This window comes from Trematomus bernacchii, unplaced genomic scaffold, assembly GCF_902827165.1.
Source record: "Trematomus bernacchii unplaced genomic scaffold, fTreBer1.1, whole genome shotgun sequence".
Classification (NCBI taxonomy): Eukaryota; Metazoa; Chordata; class Actinopteri; order Perciformes; family Nototheniidae; genus Trematomus; species Trematomus bernacchii.
In genome coordinates, this window is record NW_022987528.1 from 674,813 (window position 1) to 702,585 (window position 27,773).

Consider the following 27,773-nt stretch of genomic DNA (forward strand, 5'->3'; position numbering starts at 1 on the left):
AGCATGTTAGTTTTGGGACATTGGGTGTCAAGTTATTGAAAGGGTGTTTCTAGTTTAGGTTTCAACAAACCACAGCACTGAGACGGCTTCAAGTCTTCATCTTATGAGATATCAGTGCTAGAAAAACTGTTGAGGACTTTCTGAAACAGCTCTAAACCGTCCCGGTTTGAATCCTGTTCACAGAACAAGAATTATTCTGCAATTATTTGAGCTACATTAATCTGTTCTACATCTACATGCGTATGCTAGCTAAGGTTATGGAAAACACAACAAAAACGTAACAATTATTTTGCAGATGACAGAGATTTAGGTAACAATAAGGTGACAATGATCCCATACAGGAATTGAAGAGTGAATTATTGAACAAATGTTGCCTTTTATTCAATTCAATTTGAAACTACTCATTATTATAATGTAACTACACCAAGTTATTTAGTGAGTTGTGTTGATATACATATTTTAGTGTTGGCTCATACATCTCCAAACCAAGGTTAGCATGCAGTGCCTTCAGACTTCACTTAAGTTGTCATTTGTTGCTTTTTTAACGATTACTTCTGGATTTGTACCGTATCCTCTTTATACGTATTGCGGTTGGTCTTAGTCTCTATAAAGCTAAAAATTACACTTTAGGCAAATTGTTGAACATCAGCCCTGATTTGTTGGAATGATAACATTGATGGGAATAAGATTATGAAAACTCATGTGCAAAGGTATCTTTATTGAGAGCAGACATGTGCAGAATAAGTGAAACAGTGCCTTAAGATTTAATCATTCAAACAGACATTTGGAATAGTTTGATTTCATTGACAGGGAGATTAACATATAAATGCATGAAATATTCATACTTTCTATTATTACTAGTAGCACTGATTTAAAAAGGAAAAAAAAGTGGCCATCACCGAATGATTTAACAAAATTGTTAGACTATGCGTTCCACTTCAGTGAGTGTTGAGAACTCTCAGCTCTGCCTTCACTGATAGAAACACAGGTACTCAAGTCTGCCCCAGTTGCCCTCGTTGAGATCTTTCCTGATAACGGTGACACCAGCCCTCCCATCATAATCTGCAACCACTTTTTTGTTGAGAAGCAGGGTGATGGCCTTTATTGGATTGTTGGATCCTTCTTTTTTGTACCACAGGTACTCTCTGGGACCTCCAGCCCCTTTGTTCAGGTTAACATTCACTAACAGGTGATGTTGCCGCTGATATTCTTGATACTGACTATCAGAGATGGAGACTTGCAGATCTTTGAGTGCCTTCTTGGGGTCGGTGGTCTGACGGTACCAGATGAAGACATAGGCTCCTCTTGCACATCTGTTGGTATCTTCGTCCACACGGATGTAACCTGACCTAAAGAGGTCGTGGTCTAACCAAAAGGAATCAGTGGCAGTGACATCACAGATGTAGGTTGGTGCCTCTCTCTTCAGCCAGATGTGGATCCAGTTCCCACCAGACTCGCGGTTCAGATCACAGGCCACTCTCTCCCAACCAAAACCAAACATTACAGCTTCATTGCCTGCATCTGCAATGACAGTGATGTCCACTATGGGAGTATTAAACTCTCCGGACCCTTTGAAGAACCAAAGGTAGAGGTAACTACCTCCTGCTCCTGCATTGAGATCTTTGTTGATCTTTGTGTACCCTGCATCTAACAAACCAACAGTCATCACATCGTGGAAGGAAACTTGAACCTTGGTGATGGGCACTGATCCACGTTTGTACCAAAGATAGATGTACTTTCCTCTTGCTCCTTTGTTCAGATCAACACTGATTTTCTTGAAGCCTTCTGATTGAAGGTGTCGCTCTTCAGCATTATTAAAGGACACTTGAAGTTCTGCAATGTATTTGGCCATTGATGGAATCTGCATTAAAGAAAGATAAATCAATAGTAAACAAAATATGACAAGTTGTGGATAACTGCCTTTTCAGGTGATTTCCAATATGATGCTTAAACATTCAAACATCAGTTCTCAGATATAGATCCACATAATGACATCTAAATGAATTAATATTTGAACATGAATGCATATGTTGTGTCAGAAATGATGAGACGAGAGGCAGACCTGAAGAGTGTCGCCCGACGGGTCTAAGTTTTATTGCTAACACAACAACAATACCAAGAGCCTTCACACTATATCATCATATCACACATGAAGCTCACCGTAAGTCCAAGCAGGAAGACTGGGAGGAGTAGGAAGAGGCCTCTAACCCCCATCATCATCAGTGGGGAGGATGTGGAGGTGGTGAACAGCTACAAGTTCCTGGGAGTGCACAAACACAAGGGACACTGACAGGCTGAACAAGCTGGTGAGGAAGGCTAGCTCTGTAGTTGGAGTACAACTGGACAATCTGGATGAGGTGGCAGAGGGGAGGACGAGGAGGAAGCTGGACTGTATCCTAGAGAACCCCTCCCACCCCCTCCATGCAGAACTAGTGAAGATGTTCAGCCACAGACTCATCCCTCCTCGACCCAGCACCAAGCGCCTCGGACAATCCTTTGTGCCTGTAGCCATCAAGCTGCACAACAGGCGGTCAACAATGTGACTGGACATAAAATACACACTGTTTTCACACACACATGTACATAATATATACACATGACCAAATATATATATATGTTCTTTTTAATTAATTTGTTATTTTAGAGTTAATTTATTTTATCTATATTATTTTTATCCTTGATTTTATCCTTAAATTGTATTAATCTGTTTGAATCTGTGCTGTCCTGTTTTTAAATCTGACCCTCTTGCTGCTTAACTACTGAATTTCCCCACGGGGATTAATAAAGGTTCATCTGATCTTATACATTCATTCACTCCGCAGCTACATATAGTCAGCTGGTCATGGGTGTTCTCTTTTAACCAATTACATTCCAGCACAATCTCGCAAAGCCATCAAGCTACAGTAAAACTTAAAATGGTTCCCCTCTCTTCACCCCATCCACCCCTCGTCATCATATCCAGCACACAGGAGAGCTAATCCAAAGACCACACCTAATCACATATCCTCTCCTTCCCATCTCCTCATCAAATTAGATCTTCAACATCACCACAAGTGTCTAAACCGAGGGGGGGGGGGTTCAGAATATACTCACGGCTGCACTTTCCCTTTAAGATATATGATATCAGGATCGGTGTCTGATCGCCAAAGACTAATAACATTTTATTCATATGGTGCATGTGTCAATAAATGTTCTTTAAACGAAAAATGAAGTCTCTCCGATTGAATTATATATGCTGACGAACACACACACACACACACACACACACACACACACACACACACACACACACACACACACACACACACACACACACACACACACACACACACACACACACACACACACACACACACACACACACACACACACACACACACACACATCTCTAGAGTTATAACTGTAGTTGATAGTCCACATACACAAGGTCAGAAGTCCTTCGCAAGCCTTAATATTTTTCTAGTTAACTCCATTGAAACTTTCGCCCTCATGACAAATAAGTTGTTATATTTTTTGAAAGAATTGTTTTATGAAGCCCCTTATAAAAGGTAAATGTTTTAAGGTTGTTGAAGTGTTATGGTTTTTAGTAATTACATAATTGAAATGTCATACTTTGATTTGGGATTGAGATTGATTATACTTTTTTACACACAGGAATTTTTAATCAGGTAGGGTTGCTCATGACCTGCTGAATGTCTGTCTGTTCACAATGTTCAATATATAGAAAATCAACATGTCTGGATATTATATAGGTTGGTTTTATGTGAGGCTACAAAAATATGCTTACCGACCAAGATCACATAGAAAAGCATCGGAAATGATCCTAAAGTTCAGGTGGACTTTGTATGAAAAAGGGAACGTGTCAAGAGTCTGTGTCTGCCTGCCCTTAATATGTATGCTGAATATTTCTTGGCAGTCAGCTAAACGCCTTCCTCTTCACCAAGACTCTGAAGATAGATGTCAGTTTGTCCACAGGTTAATTGATAGAAAAGGAGGGTGAAACTATAAACCAACAAAAAGCATAATCAGAAATTGCTTACAGTAAATATTGTGTACATACTTTGTAAACCTACTTTTTATTCTAAATTACATTACTCTTTTAATGCCTTTTTAAATCACTCATGTTAATATATGCATTGTGTATTTATCAAATATGTATCACGTAAGTATTGCTTTTACTTTACCAACAAAGTGACCCATAAAAGTTGTTTTAAAAAATGTCACTGTTAGTACTATTTACTGTAAATCCTAGTGACGACAAGCATAGCACATGTTATGAATGCAATCGACAGAAATTAGCTTGGTAGACATTTAACCTTAAACTGCACACAATTACTTTTTTATCGAGACAACAAATAATGAACTGCAATTGAACACAAGAATATAAGACATCATTACATACCTACGATGTTACGGATGGCATCAAATGTATGCAGATGTTGGCAGATTGAATCAGAGAGTTGGACGATGGCTCGTTCTTTTTGCTATGTGCTTCCCTAACTTGACTTACTTGTTGACAATTAATGATGTCTCTTATAGGGGTCTCTGCCCTATAGTGGCAGATGCAAAAATGATTTCTCTATTGTGATTGGTCAGCCGCTTAGAGATGTCCCACCCCTTAGCCCAATGGTTCCCAAACATTTTCTGCAGGGCCCCCCTTTTGCAACATTGTAATTAATAGAACTGCATCTTCTTATTTAACAAAAGAAAATGAATAATTAAGTTACAAATCACCTTCAAAGTGGAATTATAAAAATGATATCTGTGTAATACTTATTGTTGCATATCGTTTGGATTTCAACGACTCCAGCTCAGATTTGTGTTCTGCTTTTCATTTCCGGTTATAGATTTAGATTCTTTGAGAGGGTAAAAATGAGTCACATGCCAAAGTGTGAGACTGACCTTTGAGCGGCCCGACCAAGCAAGGAGGCAGAGGCAGAGGGTTCAAATATAACCCGGTGTGGGCATTTATTACTCACGGGCACATGACACAGCCTCAATCTCGCTGTTCACGTGAGCACAGTCACCAGCCACAAATCAAATCAAATCCAGTTTTATTTATAAAGCACATTTAAAAGCGATTTTTGGTCGAGCCAAAGTGCTGTACATGTAATAAAAACACATTACTACAATCACAATAAAAGACAATAAATTACAACAGATATATATAAAAAATAAAAATAAAACACACGGAAAAGTCAGGAGTCGTGCTCCGCTCTAACTAGAAAGCCAGAGAGAAGAAGTGTGTTTTTAGTGTAGATTTAAAAAACCCCTAGGGTCTGGGCCGACCTCACATGGAGGGGCAGAGTATTCCAGAGCCTAGGGCCAGCTGCTGCGAAGGCTCGGTGCCCTCGGGTTTTAAGCCTGGTCTTGGGCACTACCAGCAGCAGCTGGTCAGCAGACCTTAAAGGTCTGGCTGGGGTGTAGCGCTGGAGGAGTTCAGCTATATAGGCCGGAGCCAGCCCATTTAGTGCTTTAAAAACAAATAAAAGGAGTTTAAAATCAATTCTGAACCGAACTGGAAGCCAGTGTAGTGAGGCCAGAATAGGGGTGATGTGGTCACGCTTTTTGTGACCAGTCAGCAAACGTGCAGCTGCGTTTTGGACTAGCTGTAGGCGTTTGATTGAGGCCTGGTCCATACCCACATACAGAGCGTTACAATAGTCCAGTCTCGAGGTTACAAAGGCGTTAATAACCCTTTCTAAGTCATTAAAAGATAAATACGACTTGGTTTTGGCCAATAGTCTTATTTAAAAAAAGCAGGATTTGACTACGGTGCTGACCTGCTTGTCGAATTTAAAAGTGCTAGTGAAGGTCACTCCAAGGTTCATGACCGAGGGGAGGATGAACCTCACACACACAAACAGGAAACACAGAGCCTAAATACCCACACTAATTAACCCAACAAGACACAGGTGAGGGGGGAGGAGACAACACAGGGCACCAGGTGAACACAATCAACAATGAAGCTATACAACCCGTAACGGAGGCCGAGATCTATGGGCCCAGAGATCACCTCCGTGACACAAAGTCACAGAAAAAAAAAGGATTTATGAAAACATTTAGAGAAAACTGTATTCATATTTACAAATCACTTCATACAGTTTACTTTGTTTGCCGTTATTGAATGCAATGGTTTAATAATCATCTCTGCATTGTTTTTGCATTCACACGTTAATTCTAAGTGGTCAATTCCCCCAGTCTCCTCTGGTGTTACACTGCAACCTGCCTTAGCAGGGACAACACACTTGAGTTTGAAACCATCTTAGGCTCTCTGTCAAATGTGTGTGTGTGAGTCAGAGGGGTGCGTATATGGACGATGGGGGGGTTTATTTGTTTACTTTGCAAGCATGAGTGGGGATGCAATATTATTTGATGAAAACCGTTTTTCATCAACTTTGTTGTTCTACCTCAGTAAAAATCGGATTATAAAAAATACGGTATTCATTCTATCTCTTAGTTGTATTTATTTATTTTTGACCCAGCAGTCAGAGGCGTTATCACCTGAGTAAAATCTGGGCTTTATTTTATTGACACGTTGATCCTACCAATTAGAGAATACTGTAACATCCTTAAAACACAGACGTTGTTCCCATGAAGAGGCTAGTTCAGTTCTGTCACACCTGCTTCAAGCAAGGTAAACAACAGTTTCCTTCGAAGGACATTGAGAAAGAATTGTGGCGAAAGAAGGAAAAAAAGCAGAAATGTACATCACGCACACACACCACACACACACACGCACGCACGCACACACACACACACACACACACACACACACACACACACACACACACCACACACACACACACACACACACACACACACACACACACACACACACACACACACACAAGAGATACGGAGGACCAAAGGCCCCCTGAGGACAGCGACTCGAACTGAGACAGACAGTTGCCTGCAGCATTTGAAAACCTTTGCACATAGATGTATTTTCTTTTCAACAATCTTTGTTCATGCTTCCACACGGTCTAAAACGTTTTTTGTATCTTCAGGTGGTCAAAATGTCTCGGGAACACCTGAAGTGAATTTTGCTCGATTTGGCACAAACAGGAACTGAAAAACAGAACTAAATGTCTTTATCTTTAATACAATTTCCTTATGTTTAACCTTTGTGTTTCTGGGAAGGTGAACGCTTAAGTTGCAGTAAAGTGTTTTTATCAGCTCTGTGGAATTCACACACCCTGACAGGGGACCGTTTTCTTGGAAGGTCATTGAGAGGGAATTGTGGTGCAAGAAGGAAAAAAGCAGAAATGTATAACACACACAACACACACACACACACACACATAATAGGGGGGTTTCCTATTATACTCACGGCTGCACTTTCCCCTTGTGTCAAACTAAATTTAATCGCGGGCCACATCAGCATTATGACAAAAAGCAGAAATGTATAACACACACACACACACACACACACACACACACACACACACACACACACACACACACACACACACACACACACACACACATGTCTAAAGGGGATTTTTAAGTATAAATAGTACTTTAAGCCAAAATGCATATATTCAACCAGGTTGAAATCATACAGCAACTTTTTTATTCTCTGTAAACGTTTTTTTTGACGTTTACTCAAAACTGCCAGTCATTCCAGAATTTGTGATGTCCTTCCTTTAATTAGTTTTTATTTGGTCCTCCTCCATCATTTTAAAACACTTACAGCAGTCGATTAAGTCAAATCCTTTTCTTGATTTCAAATATATATTTGGTAGACATGTGTGCTGTCAATTTTAAACATGTACAAGGGTGAAGAGGTTGTATGTTGTATCGGTGTAAAATTAACATTCTTCATTTCTTTTAACTTCATTTGTAAACCTTAAACACCATGAATTGTAATGCCAGTGAAGTTAAATGGAACGTAAGAGTGCAGGCAGATCATTAGTCAGATCCAAAAAGGAAAGGGGGAGAGAGTCGGGAGGCTGAGGTGAGGAACATGACATGAATATCTGCACAGCCATAATGGGGGAGAGCAGGCGCTCAGAAGACGGGTGGGGCTGCTCTCTGCTACGCAAAGGGAAACGGCAATCTCTTCCCCCCCTCTCTTAGTGAAAAATACCCATCAACCATCCCCCCACCAGCCTCTCATCACACTGTGCTTAAGGGACTTTTAACATGGAAAATACCCACTGTCAGCTTTCTGTGTAAATATGTTACTTTGCGAGGGTGTATTTTTATTAACTTTTTTAACTCGACATCCTTTTCACAGATCTGAGATGTCTGCGCTCTTACCCTCTTGTGATCCTGTCTTCAGATTCCACACATTGTCTCCAACCTCAAAGGCACTACTATATGACCTCTACTGTCATGTCCTGTGAATATTAGTCAGCAGAGGAAACACTGACACCTGGTGGCAGTCTTGCAGTCTTAGTGGTTTTCACACACAAGCTGTCACAAACACAACATATTAGAGACTCAGAAGTTTGTTAACGACAAGACTAGAGATTCTATAACATGTATGCCATGTAAAGCCATAATCAGACAATTGAAATGTAATAATAAAGCCATCATTACATTACGAATCTTATATATATTATCTTTGATATAATGTTAAATTCTGGATTTTCTTTTTGATATTCTTACTCTCACTGTTTAAATAAAAGTACCATTAAAATGATGGGGGGGGACCTAACATCCTGCAGGAGCGTCCGGGGGCATGCTCCCTCTGTAGGGAAGCAGCTCCTGTGTGAGGATCACAAAGAGGAGAGGATCAACATCTACTGCCTCTCCTGTGAGACGCCCACCTGCTCCATGTGCAAAGTGTTTGGGAAACACAAAGCGTGCGACGTGGCTCCGCTCAGCAGCGTCTACCTGAGGCAGAAGGTAAGCTTTTATCATGACTACATGTTTCAAAAGATTCAAAGCTACTGTGTAGAAATGGCAATTAAATTCTTCTGACCTGAGCTCCTCCAACAATGCAACATATATCATAAAATACAAAAATACAAGATAAAAAGTAGTGGAAAAAGTCCATATACATGTCATTAGAATATGATATGTACAAGAACAGCATATGAAATTAAATAATGTAATTTAAGACTAAATTAAATAGGGTTTATTGCCATGTCATTTTATAACCAGTCACTCACAGCTTCACAATCTTTAATACGCTTCTCTTTGTTCTCCACGTCTCATCGTATCACTCCAAATGACTTCCATTCAGAATTTAAGAATGAAAATAGTGACCTTAACTTTAAACCTTACATTTCGAAGTTGTGTAAACACTGTTAGATGTGTATACAGTAAAACAGATGATAGCCTTCATCTTACAAGCTGTTTCTATTTTTAAAACTTCATTTCCCAGGATGCACTTTGATATACACCCACTGCAAATGCAAGCAGATAAACAGTGGTGGAAGAAGTATCAAATCATTCTAATACATGAATATAAAAAATCCTGCATTGCATATAAAATCTAATTTAAGAAAAAGTCAAGAAGGGTTATCAGCTATATGTTCTTTAACTACCTAAAGTAAAAGTAGAACAAATGTGCCTAATTTTTCTATGAATGATTCTCTATGTTGTAGTATTTTCATATTGTTAATATTTCTGCATCAAACATAATTTTTCTGTTGTAGAAAAACAAAGATTCACTGAATATTCATGTAATCGGATTTTCTTTCTTAACTTTGTGTAATAAAAATACACTTTTTTTCCTCTTAAAATGCTGTGGAGTAGAAGTGGAACATAGCATAACATGGAAAAACCTAAGAAATATACTTTGATTATACTTGAATAAATGAACTATAGGTACTTTGATCCACTGCAAATAAATACTGTCTGTAAACACTGGAAACAGCACACGCCTTAAAGGGCATTCATGGAGATACCAGACGTTTGTTTTAATAACTTATGCATGAAATATACCACATTACTTACTGATTATTGGTCGCACAGAGACAGAGTGCAGCGGTTTAGTGATGCAGCGTCAGCAGCATGTTTGTTATGGAGCAGTCGGCCTCTCGATCTCTCACTCTGTCTCTGATTCACTCATCTGAGATTCACCCTCCATCTTCATGCAAAGGTTAATGTGGAAAATAAAAGTTGCTGCTTTAATTTAATTTGTGGCCTTCAGAGAGGATGTGGATGGAAACTAGCTCAAAGCAAAATCTGGCACTGTTACGCTTGACGCATTTTAATGTTGTAGTGTTCATTACCGTGCATTGTCCCTGCTAAATAAACGATTAAATTAGTACGTCTGTTCCTGACACTTTTAATGACGCTAAAGTTATAACAAAGTATTAAAATGATTCTCCTAACAGATGCATGATGGCGACTCAGGGTATTGTGTTTGAGGGTTACTCTTGAAAGTACTTATGGTGCATTCCTCTGCCCATACGGCACTAAATCTTCTACATTTGTGTGTTCAATAAAATAAAAGACGTCTCAATCTGCATAGAAATACATATAAAGTCAAGCAATGAGTCTGATTGGTCGAAGGATGTCTTGATTTGAGAATAAAACCCCCCCAAAAAGTCCGGTAATAATAGGAATTCTCTTAAGGAGGAAGAATATATTACCATCATTTCTGAAAGAGAAACTGTAGCTGCGACATATCAGGAATCCCGGGTTACCATTTAATTAAGTATATGGGAGTGTTTACAATTACAATTGGTGGGAAAAAGGTTTTGGATAAGGGAAAAGGTTTTATAAATCACAAATCACCAACACGACTCAAAGAAAAAACATATGCAAATGTGAAGACAAAATGCATTCAATGTCATTTATTGATAAAGTCAAAACAACTGCATTACATTTAAGGGAATACTAAGTGACACATTTTTTAAAATTAATTTATTTTCAGAGGAATGTCGGTGATGTTGTGGATGTTTGCAGACGGACCTGAGCGACAGCATCGCCATGTTGGTGGCCAACAACGATCAAATCCAGACTCATCTCTGAGATGGAGGAAATGTGCTGCAGTGTGGAGGTCTCACACACACACACGCGCGCGCACGCATGCACGCACGCACACACGCACGCTTACACACACATCCAGCTGTTTTGATAACATACACTTTTTTGTTAGACTTTTTGTTAATGTGTGAGAAGAATTGTAGGCAAAATCACTGTGAAATACTTGATTGACTTATTCTAAAAATCCTATATTCAACAATTCAACCCCTGAAGATAAATAAAGTATTATCATATTATCTTAAAATAGGGGTGTACAAACCTAAAGTAGGTCTATAAAGGTTATTAAGTATACAGATTGAACCTGATTGTGTATATATTTTTACAATGCACCTTATTGTCTTTTCTTTGTTACATTTTTGTATTTGCAGCCTTACAGCCCGTCCACACGGCAGCGTGCGCTGAAGCTTCAGGAAGTTTAAGGGATGTTTCTTGTTGTCTATCCATCTACATTGATCATTTGTTTGTTGAGAAATCTACTACTTTGAATAAAAAACGTTCAAACCTCAATAACTAACATTTCTGTCGATTTCCACGGCATCTCAGCATCTTCATCATCATTTTCATTTACAGTATGTTGTTGGAGGAAACACACAAATATGTTATTATGTTCTGTATATTATTTCAATAACTAGCACCAACATTGCTTTTTGAAGTGACACACTTTTCAATGAAAATCTATTTTTTGTTATGAAAAGGTCAGAAATGCCTATTCCAAAAACTTCTATAAAAAACAATTTATTGATGCTATTATTAATTTTTTTATTTTACATTTGATCCAAAATCAGTCCTGAACATGACTATCACATTTGTATTAATTATCAGAATTTCAACAATTTAACCACTCCCCCTCTCCTCTCTTTTTATCTTTGATTTGATCTTTAATTGTATTAATCTGTGTGAATCTGTCTTGTTTTTCATTCTGACCCTGTTGCTTATCTTATCTTACTTTAAGAACTTACCTGATGTTTTGAGAATGTCATATTAGTAAAAACCATACAAGGAAATACACATGCACTCTTGAAAGATTAATAGGTGACTTTATTTAGTAAAATACAAAACAATCAAATGTGCAGAAGAGAAAGCAATACTCTTTAAAACAGTAATAAAAAAGCCAGAATCAATTTAATAAAACCTTCATTATGCCCACACTGTAAGTATTAAGAATACAGTAAATCTCCAACATGTCTGCCCCTTTTCACGATCCACCTCTAGAGGGACTCACATGTTTTGCTGTACTCTCACTTAGATGTATTTAAGCCAAACAAAGCAAAAACCTGGTCAATATAATTCTTATTGTAACTCTGCTCGCTTTGCCTTTGTAATATGGTTATAACAATTGTGCCATAGTTTAAAATACAGCATTAAACTGTATTATTCTTTTGGTTTGTTGACGGTCGCGTAGAGGAGGCTGGGATCAGCGGAGGCAGCAGAGGAAGAGGAGGGAGCTCTCACAGTGCTGTAGGTCACTGCTTCATCTTCATCACCATCATCATCATCTTCATCATCATGAGCCTGCAGGCAAAGAAAAGGGATTATACAGAAAGTTCAGGTGTATATCAGTATGTAGTGTCTCTACTTTAAAGAGTCCTCTCCTGCTGATGTTCAGGTGTATATCAGTATGTAGTGTCTCTACTTTAAAGAGTACTCTCCTGCTGATGTTCAGGTGTACATCAGTATGTAGTGTCTCTACTTTAAAGAGTCCTCTCCTGCTGATGTTCAGGTGTATATCAGTATATAGTGTCTCTACTTTAAAGAGTCCTCTCCTGCTGATGTGCAGGTGTATATCAGTATGTAGTGTCTCTACTTTAAAGAGTCCTCTCCTGCTGATGTTCAGGTGTATATCAGTATGTGGTGTCTCTACTTTAAAGAGTCCTCTCCTGCTGATGTTCAGGTGTATATCAGTATGTAGTGTCTCTACTATAAAGAGTCCTCTCCTGCTGATGTTCAGGTGTATATCAGTATGTAGTGTCTCTACTTTAAAGAGTCCTCTCCTGCTGATGTTCAGGTGTATTTCAGTATGTAGTGTCTCTACTTTAAAGAGTCCTCTCCTGCTGATGTTCAGGTGTATATCAGTATGTAGTGTCTCTACTTTAAAGAGTCCTCTCCTGCTGATGTTAAGGTGTATATCAGTATGTAGTGTCTCTACTGTGACATGTCTCCAATCTTTAATGTTCAAAAAGCTCTTTATTTGTCTCATACTGCCTGTGCTGCAGCACCTCTCACCAGAGCCCAGTCTGCTTTGATTGGTTGGCTGGCCGGCTCTGTTGTGATTGGTCTACCGCTTGAAGATGTCCCGCCCCTTAGCCAATAACGATCAATGTGTTGGAGTGCTAGCCAATAGGAGTTTGGGTGTGACATAGTGATGTCATTATGTTCCAGAAGTAAACAAAGGAGTCTAATGGAGGCGTTTCAGGCACAAATGTTAAGTTATACATTCATACATTTTTTGATTTGTTGACGGTGGCGTAGAGGAGGCTGGGATCAGCGGAGGCTGGAGAGGAAGAGGAGGGAGCTCCCACAGTGCTGTAGGTCACTGCATCATCTTCATCATCATCATCTTCATCATCATGAGCCTGCAGGGAAAGAAAAGGGATTCTACAGAAAGTTCAGGTGTATATCAGTATGTAGTGTCTCTACTTGAAAGAGTCCTCTCCTGCTGATGTTCAGGTGTATATCAGTATGTAGTGTCTCTACTTGAAAGAGTCCTCTCCTGCTGATGTTCAGGTGTATATCAGTATGTAGTGTCTCTACTTGAAAGAGTCCTCTCCTGCTGATGTTCAGGTGTATATCAGTATGTAGTGTCTCTACTTTAAAGAGTACTCTCCTGCTGATGTTCAGGTGTACATCAGTATGTAGTGTCTCTACTTTAAAGAGTCCTCTCCTGCTGATGTTCAGGTGTATATCAGTATATAGTGTCTCTACTTTAAAGAGTCCTCTCCTGCTGATGTTCAGGTGTATATCAGTATGTGGTGTCTCTACTTTAAAGTTTCCTCTCCTGCTGATGTTCAGGTGTATATCAGTATGTAGTGTCTCTACTATAAAGAGTCCTCTCCTGCTGATGTTCAGGTGTATATCAGTATGTAGTGTCTCTACTTTAAAGAGTCCTCTCCTGCTGATGTTCAGGTGTATATCAGTATGTAGTGTCTCTACTATAAAGAGTCCTCTCCTGCTGATGTTCAGGTGTATATCAGTATGTAGTGTCTCTACTTTAAAGAGTCCTCTCCTGCTGATGTTCAGGTGTATATCAGTATGTAGTGTCTCTACTTTAAAGAGTCCTCTCCTGCTGATGTTCAGGTGTATATCAGTATGTAGTGTCTCTCTACTTTAATGAGTCCTCTCCTGCTGATGTTCAGGTGTATATCAGTATGTAGTGTCTCTACTTTAAAGAGTCCTCTCCTGCTGATGTTCAGGTGTATATCAGTATGTAGTGTCTCTACTTTAAAGAGTCCTCTCCTGCTGATGTTCAGGTGTATATCAGTATGTAGTGTCTCTACTTTAAAGAGTCCTCTCCTGCTGATGTTCAGGTGTATATCAGTATGTAGTGTCTCTACTGTGACATGTCTCCATGCTTTAATGTTCAAAAAGCTCTTTAATGGTCTCATACTGCCTGTGCTGCAGCACGTCTCTTCACCCTCTGTCTGAAACCAGAACCCAGTCTGCTCTGATTGGTTGGATGGCCGGCTCTGTTGTGATTGGTCTATCGCTTGGAGATGTCCCGCCCCTTAGCCAATAACGATCAATGTGTTGGAGTGCTAGCCAATAGGAGTATGGGTGTTACATAGTGATGTCATGTTCCAGAAGTAAACCAAGGAGTCCAATGGAGGCGTTTCAGGCACAAATATTAATTCAGTGGGAATGCTGACACAGCATTCCCACTATATGTTATGCTACGCACGAAATTCTTTATCATTCCGCCGGGTTATTTTGCGCGACTTCTCCTCCCACATTGAACATCGCAGAAACTCCGTTCAAACATCAAAACGTTCAGCTCAGTCGGCAATCGATGGCTATTACTTTTGTCATTCATAACTTTAATAATTCCAGAGATACATCCCATAATACATCACATTTTTAACATGGAGGTCAATGGAGAAACTCTTCAGACTTCAACAATCTTCATGCAACTTCAACTGCTTACTGTTCCTTCATACTTTCACTCAGAAACCTCATTCCAACTTTAAAATACACATCTTTCTGACATTATTCGTGTAACATAACTTTTAAATCTGATTCGTACTTTTAGAGATATTAAACATTGTTCAGACTTTGGTAAAGAGACCTTCTTCAGATTTTAGAGTGCGTGATGTCACAGCTAGAGTGGAGGACAGATTTAATTTTGCCTTCATATTTTCTTTTAAACCTGCCATAATTCCCAAACCCTACATTCCTGAGACATAATTTTTTATGACAAACGTAGGAAAACATCTCGTAGCTTGAAAGATAAAAACAATTAAGCAAAATAATTAAACAAAATGCCTCTCGAGGGCATGAAGTGACAAAAACTTTCAACATGTCTCCATTAAAGCCCATTGTAAGTTCAGCCTCACCTTTCCCCACCACAGCAGCCGCACACCTTTAGTTCATCTGCCAAAAAGGCCACATTATTAACCCGAAAGTACACAAAAAGTACACTTCAGATGCTCAAGTTCCTTGACATGCTTCACGCTTTGAAATTTCACCGATATCTGTTACGGTTCTTCAACAAAACGTTCACATGTAACAGGTTTATCTCTCATTCAGAACAATGGAAACCTTTGATCTCTGGACGAGACCTCGTTAGCTCAAATATAAACACCTGTGTCATGGAACACAATGATGTCATAACTCCAACTGACATGCTCAGAGCAGCAGACTTCAGATAATGGTTAATGGTCCTGCCCTCAACAGCTCTACGTCAATTATGAGGTGTCATCATATGCCGTTTCCATGGAAACGCATCCCTCGCCATAAAAGACGATGTCGCTATAACTCCTATGAAAATGATCAAAAAATGCTCAAACTTCACATGTGTGCTAACAGTCCAGCCGTGAAGACATCTACGGTCCATGGCAACACAATGCTCACCATGAAACACGGTTTTCTCATAACTTCAGTTAAAGTAGATTGCCAAACTAGTTTGACCATATATCTAACAAGTGAAATCAAAGAGCCAACTAGTGTAGGCAGCTGCCGTGTGATATCAAGGATATGGAATAAATACTCAAATGGCTTGCCATATACCCTGGCTTTCCTGCTGCTCGTCCTGGTGTAGCTGATGGAGGTGTGGGAAACACCATCTTCAGGTTCAGACTTAACAAATAAAATATATTAATATTATTAATTATTATTGTTGCAGTGAAATAAACATACAATCTGCAATGTAACATGCAGCGTTAAAGTGACCTACTTTTATTCCTAATTCAATTCATTCTAGTTGCTGTACAGGTTTCATCGTATTCAACATCCATGCATTGTAACTAATGGCAACAGACCAAATTAATACTGCCATTATTACACCTTTAACCCTGTGTTCATTTTGAGGCTGTTGTGTTGATTTGGTATTTTGTTTCTCATTTTGTTTTTTAAATCACATTTTGATCTTGCTGCCTCAGAAACTCCTACTTTCTGTTTAAAAAAGGTAAGATCAACTTTGATGCTTCAATTCAAAACGAAAAGTGAATAACAAAATGTTTAAACTCACCACGTTGTCATCTGTCTGCGTTTCATTCCCTAAACAGAATTAAAAAGAGAGTTGATTTTATCTTCCACAGTTAAAATCCAGGTTCATCAAAAGCTTGTTGTTTGTAAAGTATAATGTGTGAATTTCCTCACCTTGAGTCCTCTTCCGACTGATGACAGCCACAGTGATTATTGTGAGTGCTGCAACACCCACGATCACAACGATGATCCTCCACCGACCTGGAAGAGAGAAGTTACAAGAGTTACATATACTCAGAGGTTTTCATCTCTCTGTCCTTAAACTCTGAATCAACAACATGTATTTTCACCTGAGGACTGAAGAGAAACAGCTGAGGTTCTGTAACCATCAAACACTTTACAAGTAAATACATTAGACCTTACCTGAGTTTAAGTTGTTTTTAGCTGTTGTGGTTGTTGTTTTTGTTGTTGGCGTTGGTGTTGTTGTTCCTGGTGTTGTGTAAAAATAAACACAACTCAACAAATTATTTAGTCTGCAACTTCTGTAAAACAAACAAATATGTAAGGTGATTATTCATGTCAGATTGAAATAACTTAAACATCTCATCATGTTCTCACCTGAGGACTGAGGGCTGAAGAGAAACAGATGTACTTTTATTGTGTAACCATCTCTTACTTCACAAGTAAACAACTCAGACCTTTCTGTGTTACTAAAAAGAGAAGTCAGAAATGTCACAGAGGCAGAGCAGGAAGACTGTGATGTATTCATCTCTCTGTGATCTTTATCCACATCTTGACCCTGAAGCAGCCACTTCACTGGGTGTATACACCCTCCATATGTCTTCAAAGAGCAGCGTAACGTCACCTCATCATTGTCCTGATGTTCAGTCACTGAAGATGGAGATATTGTGGGAGAAAGACAACAAGAGTAACATTAACTTCATCACTGTAATCATAATTATTATAATGTTTCAGTGTATTGTTTAACCAAGACAGTTTGAACACATTATGATGTAAATACTCACTGTTAACAACAGACAGATAAACAGGAGAGTCTGGACCTTGTGGTTTTCCTGATGTGCTGAACTGTCTGCAGGTGTAACTACTAGCATCCTCCTCTGTGACGTTCTTTATAACCAGAGAACATTTCTCTGTAACTCTCAGTCTGTCTGATTTAGCTTTGGCTTCTTTGAAAATATTTCCGTTTTCAAACAGCGTCACCAATGCTGTTGTTTCACTGAAGAGCCAGGTAGTATTCTCACAATTATCCTGATAGTAATTCACATTGTCACAAGGCAAAGTGACTTCATCTCCAACTCTGACAATGCGGGAGTAATCTTTCCCATCTGCAGCTGTTCGAGAAACAAAGACGGAAAGAAATATGAAAACAACTGTAGTGTTTATAGTCAGAATGATGATCATTATACAGCAAATACAGAAGTTTCTAAATATATCTCTGGTTTCTGAGAGTTCACTAAACTCACCACGTTACAAACAGAACTCATCATTCTCAGTTAAAGGAACAGTACGTAGTAAAGTACCATTAGTGATATTAAATCTGTTTTATTTAAAGTGTGTTCTCTGCATCCTCACCTGGAAAGTGGAGCAGCAGCATCAGGAATGAAGACATTATGATCCTTCTGAATTCAGACATCGTGCTTCTCTCTCGGTCTCTGGCTCTCGACTGTCAGAGTCTCTCACCTGCTGCTTCTTTATTTCTCTTCTGAGAACTGAAGAAGTGTTTCTGTGAGGATGTGGTCAACAGCGGCAGCAGAGCTCTGGAGGTTTTGCCCTCTGATGTTGAGCAGATAAGGTAAGTTCTTAAAGCCAAACCGTGCAGAGAATGTACATATAGCATTATATATTATGTAGTTGTTGGTGTATTATTACTATTATGAACTATTCCTTTTCATAAATACTTGTAGTATTGTTTTTTTTATATCATTTTAATCAGAAAACAGACTTGCTAATGGTGTTTGAATGCACACACAGTGGTCTGAGACCTGGTGGTTTGTCTATGTGAATTGCACCTCTGAGAACTAAGATGGAGGTGTTGCTGTGGCTGTGGTAGCAGCAGCAGCAGAGCTCTGCAGGTCTAAACCAATGATGTTGACCAGATACAAAACAGAGACTTGAGTAATGGAAACAGTAACTATTGACTAAATGAACTCTAATGCAGTATAATTAATTACTTTTGAACATATGTACCTGCATGTTGTTCTGAAATGCTTAATAAAACTAACAAGTTGTATCTGAGTTATTGTCATGCTCTGCACACTGCACTTATGAATCTTTGGTCCTTTAAAAAGACACAAACGTCTTTAGTGAGGCATAACGGTTAAAGTCTTTTAATAAACACGCTGCAGATACACAACTTTCTGAAGATGCAAAATGGATCTGTGCCCTGACGGCTGAAACTGAAGCGGTGCCGATGTGTCAGAGCATATAGATGTTCTTGTGTCTCTGCTGATGAATTGTCATGGTTCTAAATATGCACAGTTTGAAGTCAGCAGCAGATTGTCGTGTGCGTGTGTGTCTTTAGGTGTGGGAGATGATGGAGAAGAAGATCATGGAGAAGGAGAAGAGTGAAAACCTCTGCTCTAGAGTTTCAGAACATTTGTTAAAAAATGATTTGAATCCCCCTGTTGACCTGTTTCTATGAATTATGAAGGAATTTATTGCAATTTTTTTGAGGAGCTTGACGCTCGTGAACTATCAACAGGAGGGCGGGGGGGCCTCACAACTTACATGATACCGAATTTAACAAACACATTTAAATAATTGGTTTAAACGGCATAATAATAAGGACGATCGTCCGTTCTGTGATTCTCCAGAACACACATGTTATGATATTAGGGTCATGCAGAGTGAGATGAGATCGCTGTCCCTTTAAGAGAGAGAGAGAGGGGTGTGGCGTGTGCATGTGTGTGTGTGGATGGTAGAGCGAGAGTGAGCGAGCGTGTGTATGTTTCTGGAAGTGAAACGAGGCAGCAGAAAAACAGAGGTCTGTGATGTATTTTGTGAAACAGAAGAACAGCTAAATAAATGCAACGGCCTCTCAAGAAGAGCTCGCCTCTCTCCAGTCATTTAAGTTAAAGTGGGTTATTGAACCTGAAGCTTGTTGCTTCTGCCCTCCTCGACTACGGTCTGGGAGCCGACAGGAAAGTTCAACACACAGATGGCCAGTCCGCCCCTTTGTAGCATATTATTTCAATGAGAGATGAGCAGATCGCCACTGGGCTTTCAACTAAAGACACAGCCGCGCAAAAACTGCGGTATTTGTAAAGCTCCTTATGGATACTGCTATTTGTGAAGTGCTTTCCTCTGTGGTGAAACGATCAGCCCTGCACCACGGAGGAAAGCGGCAGAAAGTCACCTGGAGTTAAACAGAGCGGGGCTGCGCTGCGTGCATGGCTTCCTTCTGCAGGTAACGGGGAGACGCGCACTGGCGGCGGTCTCGTTCAGGATCCGAAAATACAATTTAAATATTTTGCACACTTATTCCACTTATCCCTAGTGTGCCACTGGTTACGGTGCTGCGTCGTAGGCTATCCCCTGGAAGGCAAAACGCAAATACTTCCTTTTTTGGAGCAATTTCGACATGAAAGTAAGCGTCCTTCAGGTCGATGGTTGTGAACCAATAGCCCAGCTGCATCAGTTCCAGTAACTGTAGGAATCCCAACCACTTCATCCTGTAACAGGCTGTGGTGGATCCCGCTCTTGCTGCCTGGATAGTCTGTATAACTTTGTCAGACAGTCCACCCCTTCTCAGCCTGTCCCTCTCAGGAGCCAAGCCTGAGGAGGTTGGCCCAGAGTGGGTAACGCCCCTATTGCACCTGCTACCTGAGACATCGCCCCCAGAACTGAGGAACGGTCCAGGGCTGGCCCACCATAATTTGTGTCACTTCTGTGTACCACGGCGCCAAGCGGCGACCTGGGGCTACCAGAATGACCGACAACTGTTCTCGTCTCACCCTCTCCAGTAGTGGGGGAATGAGACGCAGCGGTGGAAAGGTGTAGAGCATGTAAATAGGATAGAATAGAGCCCAATGTACCGGACAGAGGCTCTAGACTCCTTTCCTCGCACCAACGTTGGAATCCCAACCACTTCGTCCTGTAACAGGCTGTGGTGGATCCCACTCTTGCTGCCTGGATAGTCTGAATAACATTGTCAGACAGTCCACCCCTTCTCAGCCTGTCCCTCTCAGGAGCCAAGCCTGGAGAGGTTGGCCCAGAGTGGGTAACACCCCTATTGCACCTGATTCCTGAGACAGCGCCCCCCAGAACTGAGGAACGGTCCAGGGCTGGCTCACCATCATTTGTGTCACTTGACTTCTGCGTACCACGGCGCCGAGCGGCGACCTGGGGCTACCAGAATGACCGACAACTGTTCTCGTCTCACCCTCTCCAGGAGTGGGGGAATGAGACGCAGCGGTGGAAAGGCGTAGAGCAGCTTTCTTGGCCATGGCTCGTGTGCAAACGTGTCCACCCCCAAGGGTGGATTGTCCTGCCGAGCCAGGGAGAACCACCATTCGTCTGGCAGGGGCCCGCCTCTTGACATGAAGCCGGCCCCCCTGTTCTCCAGTCCCGGAATGTGGAGGGCCTTTAGAGATAAAAACATTCTCTGAGGCCCATAACCACAGGTTCTCCGCTGCGCTCAACAAGGCGGCGGAGCTGACTCCGCCCTGCCTGTTGATGTAAGCCACTGTGGTGCGGTTGTCGCTCCTCACCAGCACGTTTTCCCTGTAGAAAGGGTTTGAAGTGCTGTTGGACCAGTACTACTGCCTGTAGCTCTAGAAGGTTGATGTGCGGGGTCTCTGTCAGAGGCCAGCCACCAGCTATAGCTCTCTCTAGGCAGGTCCCTCCCCATCCTGTCACGGAGTCCCAGCCAGTCGTGGCGTAATCCCACTGTGGCCAGGGACATCACCCGGCCAGCAGCGGCTGCCACACCATGGATCAGGTTATTAATTTGGCCGATGCTGCGGTCCAAATAATCGCTCTGACCCGGCAGAGGTGGGGGCATCTTGCGGAGGAGCAATCAGCGAGATGCCCAACACACCCGTGTTATTTGCAGCCGCGGCCATCTGTGCTCCAAGCCGTAATATTCTATCAAAATACGTGGTAGCGGGGCAGAGGTTCTCCGCCCAGCCTGCTGGCTGTGGGAGCAGATGTGTTGCCAGGCTCTCATCGAGGGGGGGCACGCCGGGATATGAGGTCTCCTTGCGTCCCGCACCCTCAGAATACCTACCATTCCTGCCACCGGAGCTCTCGTTTTCAGTGGCTGTTGCCAAGATGCCTCCACACACTGCCAGATATCTGGCAACGGGGGCGAGACGAAAGCCGGTTGCGCCAAGCGGGCCGGACCGTAAACGGCTGACCGGCTGACCGGCTTCGGCGGCAGTGGTGGGGAGAGTGGTAGTCCGACACGTTCTGCCGCCATGGCCATCACCAGGGGGAAGTCCTGACGGGCAGACATGTGCGGTGGACTTCCGCGGATTCCGGACCCGGAAGTGCCAGACACCGATGAGGCGAAGTCATCTTCTTCCTCCTCAGCAAACGGAGCCATAACCCGCACGTCTGGGATGGCGCACGTCTGGGATGGCGAACGTTGGTGGCATCGCCTTGGCCATATCCTGGTCTGCCACGTCCACCACCTCGAGCTTGTCTTCGGCGTGGTCTGGTCCCAGACACTCGAAAAAGAGCTGGTGGGGATCGGCGCCCGCTATTAAGCCGGGCATGAGGGACAGGCCCGGGTTTCCTGCAGTGGCGACACCATTTGCCTGCTGGGGTTAAGATATTTCCTTTACTTTTCCTTTTGTTTATCTGGTCAGGTGTTGCTCGCTCGCTGAAGAGAAATGGTTGACAGTCGGGAGGTGTAGCTGCCTTATATACTGTGAGGCCTGCGCTCGCATTCAGGTAGGCTCGCCCTGATTGGCCAGCAACGTTTATGCAAATTCAGTGTGTGAATGCTCGCGTATCATTGATGAAGAGTAGTAGGTGTTGTTGCACCGCCATGCTCCAGGTAGAGCATTGCGATCAGCTCAGCAAAATATGTTGGTTGTTCCTCGGTGCAGGAAAAAAAACCGAGGTGACAGGGCTTTCAGTGTTGCAGCTCCCAGACTGTGGAACAGCCTCCCAGTACATATCCGGACTGCTGAGTCTATTGAACTTTTTAAATCTTAGCTAAAAACTCACCTCTTTGCACTGGCTTTTAATACTAGTTGAACATTATATTTTTACATTTGTATATGTTTTTTTTAATATGTTTTTAGTTATTGTGCTTTTTATCATGTTTAATAAAACTATGAATGTTTTATATCCATGTAACGGGAAGAAACTCATCTAACTGATCATTTTTATTTATTTTTCAAAAGAAAACCCACAATGCTAACACTGAGCCTCTGAATTAGCAACGAGCAAAAAATGCTAACACCTTACTGCACCGAAAATCATTCACAAAACCTTATTATTTCTCTTTTCACCACATCCAACACATTGATTCACATCGTGAGGTGACACAGAATCGATTGACACTGACATTACCACTGAATTATACATATTTGCGACGTTATAAGCAAAAACGGACATCAAAACAGGTGACGCTAGGTAGCTAAAAATGCTAACATTTTTACCTTGGCTCTGTAGTCTCTCCAGTGTGGTCTTCAATGGCATTAAAACGATAAAAACGCTGCTGAAGTTAATCCATAGGTTAATCTAATGTGTCTGTGTCCCTTTGAAATGATTTCTGATAATCCATAAGCATTAAAACTGCTTTTCCGTTTCCAGATGTCAAAGCTAGAGATAGGTCCACTCTGATGCAAAATTACATGCGCGAAGCCCCCACCTTTTCTCTTCACAACGTGTGTGTGGGGGACTCCCCCTTCGATTCTATTGGCTCTAACGGTCAGAAAGAGGTGTCAACCATCAAAATTGAGCAAGGGGGTCCAGAGATATGGAAAATCCACCCAAATGACCCCAGAAGTGGTTTCTTTTTGCTAAATCTCTCTAAAAAGGTCAAATGTCACTTGTTTTGCATCAATCTTGATACAGGGTACTTATTATATGTTGTACTTTGGATTCCTAAAGCTTTTAGTCTACTAACCCATCATCCAAGGGTGGTTTTCACTATAAGTAAAAAATGATTTTTGGACGGACACTATAATTTAGTTTTTTACTATGTAAAATCTGAATTTTCTTTAAAATAAAAAACATCTATATTGATTCTGACTTTTCTACATCCAACTCACAGGTTTATCATTACTTTGAGAAAAAAGATTATTAATTTAACCCTTTTAGAAGGGAAGATATGGTCATTTGTTCTGGGAATGTCATTTTCGAGCCTGAGACCTGAAAAACAGGCTCAGGGCTTAACAGGTTAATATGTATTGCCTGTACAGCACTTTGGTCAACTGAAGGTTGTTTTAAATGTGCTATATAAATAAATAAAGATTGAGATTGAGATACCCATAGAGTCCAGTAGAGGGCAGAGCCTGTGTGAGATAGAACTACTACTTTGAATAAAAAAACGTTCAAACCTCAAACCTTTTCTGTAGATTTACACGGCATCTTAGCATCTTCATTATAGTCTGTATTATTTTCTGTATATTATTTCAATAACTAGCACCAACATTGCTTTTTGAAGTGACACACTTTTAAATGAAAAACATTTTTTTGTAAAAAGAAAAGGTAAAAAATGCCTACTTCTATAAAAAAACGATGTATTGATGCTATTTTTAATTTTTTTATTGTACATTTGTATCCAATATCAGTCCTGATCATGACTATCACATTTGTATTAATTATCAGAATTTTAACAATGTAACCTCTCTCCTCACTTCCCTCTTTTTATCTTTCATTTTATCTTTAATTGTATTAATCTGCGAATTTGTTCTGTCCTGTTTTTCATTCTTAACCTGTTGCTGTTAAACTACTGAATTTCCCCACGGCGATTAATAAAGGTCCATCTTATCTTATCTTATCTTATCTTATCTTACTTTAAGAACTTACCTGATGTTTTGAGAATGTCATATTAGGAAACACCATACAAATAAATACACCTGCACTCTTGTAAGGCTAATAGGTCACTTTATTTAGTAAAATACAAAACAATCAAATGTGCAGAAGGAAAAGCAATACTCCATTGAATTATATATATTTTAAAAACAGTAATAAAAAAGCCAGAATCGACTTTACAAAACCTTCATTATGCCCACGGTGTAATTATTAAGAATACAGTAAATCTCCAACATGTCTGAACCTTTTTTCAAAATCCACCTCAAGAGGGACTCACATGTTTTCATAAAGCTGCTGCCGTACTCTCTATTTGATGCAACTAAGCCATCTTATTATAACAGTGCTAGCTATGCCCTTACAATCCGTTTCTTTCTCTGTTTGTTGACGGTGGCGTAGAGGAGGCTGGGATCGGTGGAGACAGCAGAGGAAGAGGAGGGAGCTCTCACAGTGCTGTAGGTCACTGCATCATCTTCAACATCATCATCATCATGAGCCTGCAGGTAAGGAAAAATACTCATAACTGAGACACCCGTTAAAGGAGTTCTGAAAGTCCTGTTTATTGCAGCCATTTAACAACTTAAAGGGGACATATTTGATCTCATTTTCAGGTTCATATTGGTATTTTGTGACATGTCTCCATGCCTTAATGTTCAAAAAGCTCTTTATTTTTCTCATACTGCCTGTGCTGCAGCATCTCTTTTCACCCTCTGTCTGAAACCAGAGCCCAGTCTGCTCTGATTGGTTAGCTGGCTGGCTCTGTTGTGATTGGTCAACCACTTAGCGATGTCCCGCCCCTTAGCCTATGACAATCAATGTGTTGGAGTGCTAGCCAATAGGAAGTTTGGGTGTTACATAGTGATGTCATTATGTTCCCGAAGTAAACAAATTAGTCCAATGGAGGCGTTTCAGGCACAAATATTAATTTATACATTAAAATGCCTTTACAGACCATTTACATGCACTAAAACTATATAATGCTTAGATTCTAAATCATAACAATAGTTTCTTCCTTTATTAACATCATCAGTATAACCAACATAAATCTTACCCTGGCTTTACTGCTGCTCTTCCTGGTGTAGCTGATGGGGGCGTAGGAAACACCATCTTCAGGATCAGCCTACACAAATAAAATGTATTAATATTATTAATTATTATTGTTGCAGTAAAATAAACATAACATCTGCAATGTAACATGCAGTGCTAAAGTGACCTACTTTAACTCCTATTTCATGTAATACTAGTTGCTGTACAGGTTTCATCGTATTCAACTTCCATGCATTGTAACTAATGGCAACAGACCAAATTAATACTGCCATTATTAGACCTTTAACCCTGTGGTCATTTTGAGACTGTTGTGTTGATTTGGTATTTTGTTTCTCATTTTGTTTTTTAAATCACATTTTGATCTTGCTGCCTCAGAAACTCCTACTTTCTGTTTAAAAAAAGTAAGATCACCTTTGATGGTTAAATTCTAAATGAAAAGTGAATAACAAAATGTTTAAACTCACCACGTTGTCATCCGTCTGCGTTTCATTCCCTAAACAGAGAGTTGATTTTAACTTCCACTGTTAAAATCCAGGTTCATCAAAAGCTTCTTGTTTGTAAAGTATAATGTGTGAATGTCCTCACCTTGAGTCCTCTTCCGTCTGATGACAGCCACAGTGATTATTGTGAGTGCTGCAACACCCACTATCACAACGATGATCCACCACCACCAACCTGGAAGAGAGAAGTTACAAGAGTTACATATACTCAGAGTTACATATACTCAGAGGTTTCTATCTCTTTGTCTTTCAAATCTGAATCTTCTGGCTATTTCACATCAGTATAAAGTAACTTAAACAGCTCAACATGTTCTCACCTGAGGACTGAGGGATGAAAGGAAACTGATGCTCTTCTCCTGCGAGCTTATCTCTTACTACACAAGTAAACATCTTAGATCTTGGTGTGTTACTAAAATGAGAAGTCAGAAATGTCACAGAGGCAGAGCAGGAAGACTGTGATGTCTTAATCTCTCTGTGATCTTTATCCACATCTTGACCCTGAAACAGCCACTTCACTGTGAGTTCACACCATAAGTAAGTCGTCACAGAGCAGTTTAACGTCACCTCATCATTGTCCAGATGTTCAGTCACTGAAGATGGAGATATTGTGAGAGAAAGACAACAAGAGTAACATTAACTTCATCACTGTAATCACAATTATTGTAATGTTTCAATGTTACAGTTTTAAAACATTATGATGTAAATACTCACTGTTAACAACAGTCAGCTCAACCTCAGAGTCTGGACATTCTTGTTCTCCTGATCTGATCTGTCTACATGCGTAATAACCAACATCCTCGTCTGTGACCTTCTTTATAACCAGAGAACATTTCTCTGTAACTCTCAGTCTGTCTGATTGAGCTTTGGCTTCTTTAACAATCTGCCCACGATGAACCAGCTTTACTGCTGTTGAGCTACTTGAATCAACAAAGTACCAGCTAGTACTGTCACATTTATCCTGATCATGTATCACATTGTCACAAGGCAAAGTGACTTCATCTCCAGGTCTGACAGTCAAGAAGAAATATTTCAACTTTGCTGCTGTTGAAAAACAAAGACAGAGGTCACTAAAGTCACCACGTTACAAACACAACTCATCACTCTCAGTTAAAGGAACAGTACGTAGTAAAGTACCATTAGTGATTTTAAAGCTGTTTTATTTAAAGTGTGTTCTCTGCATCCTCACCTGTAAAGTGGAGCAGCAGCATCAGGAATGAAGACATTATGGTCCTTCTGAATTCAGACATCGTGCTTCTCTCTCGGTCTCTGGCTCTCGACTGTCACAGTCTCTCACCTGCTGCTTCTTTATTTCCCTTCTGAGAACTGAAGAAGAAAAAAAGTTGATTTGAGAATGTTGTTAACCAGGTCAACCTGTGGTTTTACCCTCTGATGCTGAACAGATACGTGCTTAAAGCAAAACCGTGCAGAGAATGTACATATAGCATTATATATTACTATTTTGAATTATTCATTTCCATAAATACTTGCAGTATTGTTTTTTTTACATCAATTCTTATCAGAAAACAGACTTGCTAATGGTGTTTGAATGCACACACAGTGGTCTGAGACCTGGTGGTTTTTCTTGCATCTCTGAGAACCAAGATGGAGGTTTTGTTGTGGCTGTGGTAG

The 27,773-nt window shown here is 40.5% G+C and overlaps 3 protein-coding genes across 3 annotated transcripts; all 3 read right to left on the reverse strand.

The window, feature by feature from the left end:
- Positions 1 to 720: 720 nt before the first annotated feature.
- Positions 721 to 4,502, reverse strand: LOC117475221. Its single transcript, XM_034121390.1, has 3 exons — positions 4,403 to 4,502; positions 2,161 to 2,260; positions 721 to 1,861 (listed from the first exon to the last, which is right to left on the reverse strand). The coding sequence occupies exons 2-3, from the start codon at positions 2,218 to 2,220 to the stop codon at positions 971 to 973; spliced, it is 951 nt and encodes a 316-aa protein (XP_033977281.1). The 5' UTR covers positions 2,221 to 2,260; positions 4,403 to 4,502; the 3' UTR covers positions 721 to 970.
- Positions 4,503 to 11,970: 7,468 nt separating this feature from the next.
- LOC117475177 lies at positions 11,971 to 18,288 on the reverse strand. The gene is made up of 9 exons (XM_034121331.1): positions 18,181 to 18,288; positions 17,613 to 17,939; positions 17,206 to 17,478; positions 17,011 to 17,076; positions 16,762 to 16,848; positions 16,631 to 16,659; positions 16,171 to 16,239; positions 13,392 to 13,523; positions 11,971 to 12,462 (listed from the first exon to the last, which is right to left on the reverse strand). Exons 1-9 carry the CDS (start codon positions 18,239 to 18,241, stop codon positions 12,322 to 12,324), a joined length of 1,185 nt encoding a protein of 394 aa, XP_033977222.1. The 5' UTR covers positions 18,242 to 18,288; the 3' UTR covers positions 11,971 to 12,321.
- Positions 18,289 to 24,728: 6,440 nt separating this feature from the next.
- LOC117475038 lies at positions 24,729 to 27,397 on the reverse strand. Its single transcript, XM_034121099.1, has 7 exons — positions 27,331 to 27,397; positions 26,856 to 27,185; positions 26,462 to 26,734; positions 26,230 to 26,319; positions 26,109 to 26,137; positions 25,649 to 25,717; positions 24,729 to 25,094 (listed from the first exon to the last, which is right to left on the reverse strand). The coding sequence occupies exons 1-7, from the start codon at positions 27,389 to 27,391 to the stop codon at positions 24,948 to 24,950; spliced, it is 999 nt and encodes a 332-aa protein (XP_033976990.1). The 5' UTR covers positions 27,392 to 27,397; the 3' UTR covers positions 24,729 to 24,947.
- Between the last annotated feature and the right edge of the window lie 376 nt (positions 27,398 to 27,773).

Excerpts from the sequence above, each read along its gene's own strand:
- LOC117475038 (XM_034121099.1), bottom strand. The coding sequence starts at position 27,391 with ATGTCTGAATTCAGAAGGACCATAATGTCTTCATTCCTGATGCTGCTG. Across the intron at positions 26,138-26,229 it reads CAGACGGAAGAGGACTCAAG|GGAATGAAACGCAGACGGAT; the intron begins GTGAGGACATTC and ends CTCTCTGTTTAG. Across the intron at positions 25,718-26,108 it reads CGCAGACGGATGACAACGTG|GCTGATCCTGAAGATGGTGT; the intron begins GTGAGTTTAAAC and ends TTATTTGTGTAG.
- LOC117475221 (XM_034121390.1), bottom strand. The coding sequence starts at position 2,220 with ATGATGATGGGGGTTAGAGGCCTCTTCCTACTCCTCCCAGTCTTCCTG. Across the intron at positions 1,862-2,160 it reads TCTTCCTGCTTGGACTTACG|ATTCCATCAATGGCCAAATA; the intron begins GTGAGCTTCATG and ends TCTTTAATGCAG.
- LOC117475177 (XM_034121331.1), bottom strand. The coding sequence starts at position 18,241 with ATGTCTGAATTCAGAAGGATCATAATGTCTTCATTCCTGATGCTGCTG. Across the intron at positions 17,479-17,612 it reads TTATCTGTCTGTTGTTAACA|TGACTGAACATCAGGACAAT; the intron begins GTGAGTATTTAC and ends CTCCATCTTCAG. Across the intron at positions 13,524-16,170 it reads CGAGCAGCAGGAAAGCCAGG|GCTCATGATGATGAAGATGA; the intron begins GTATATGGCAAG and ends CTTTCCCTGCAG.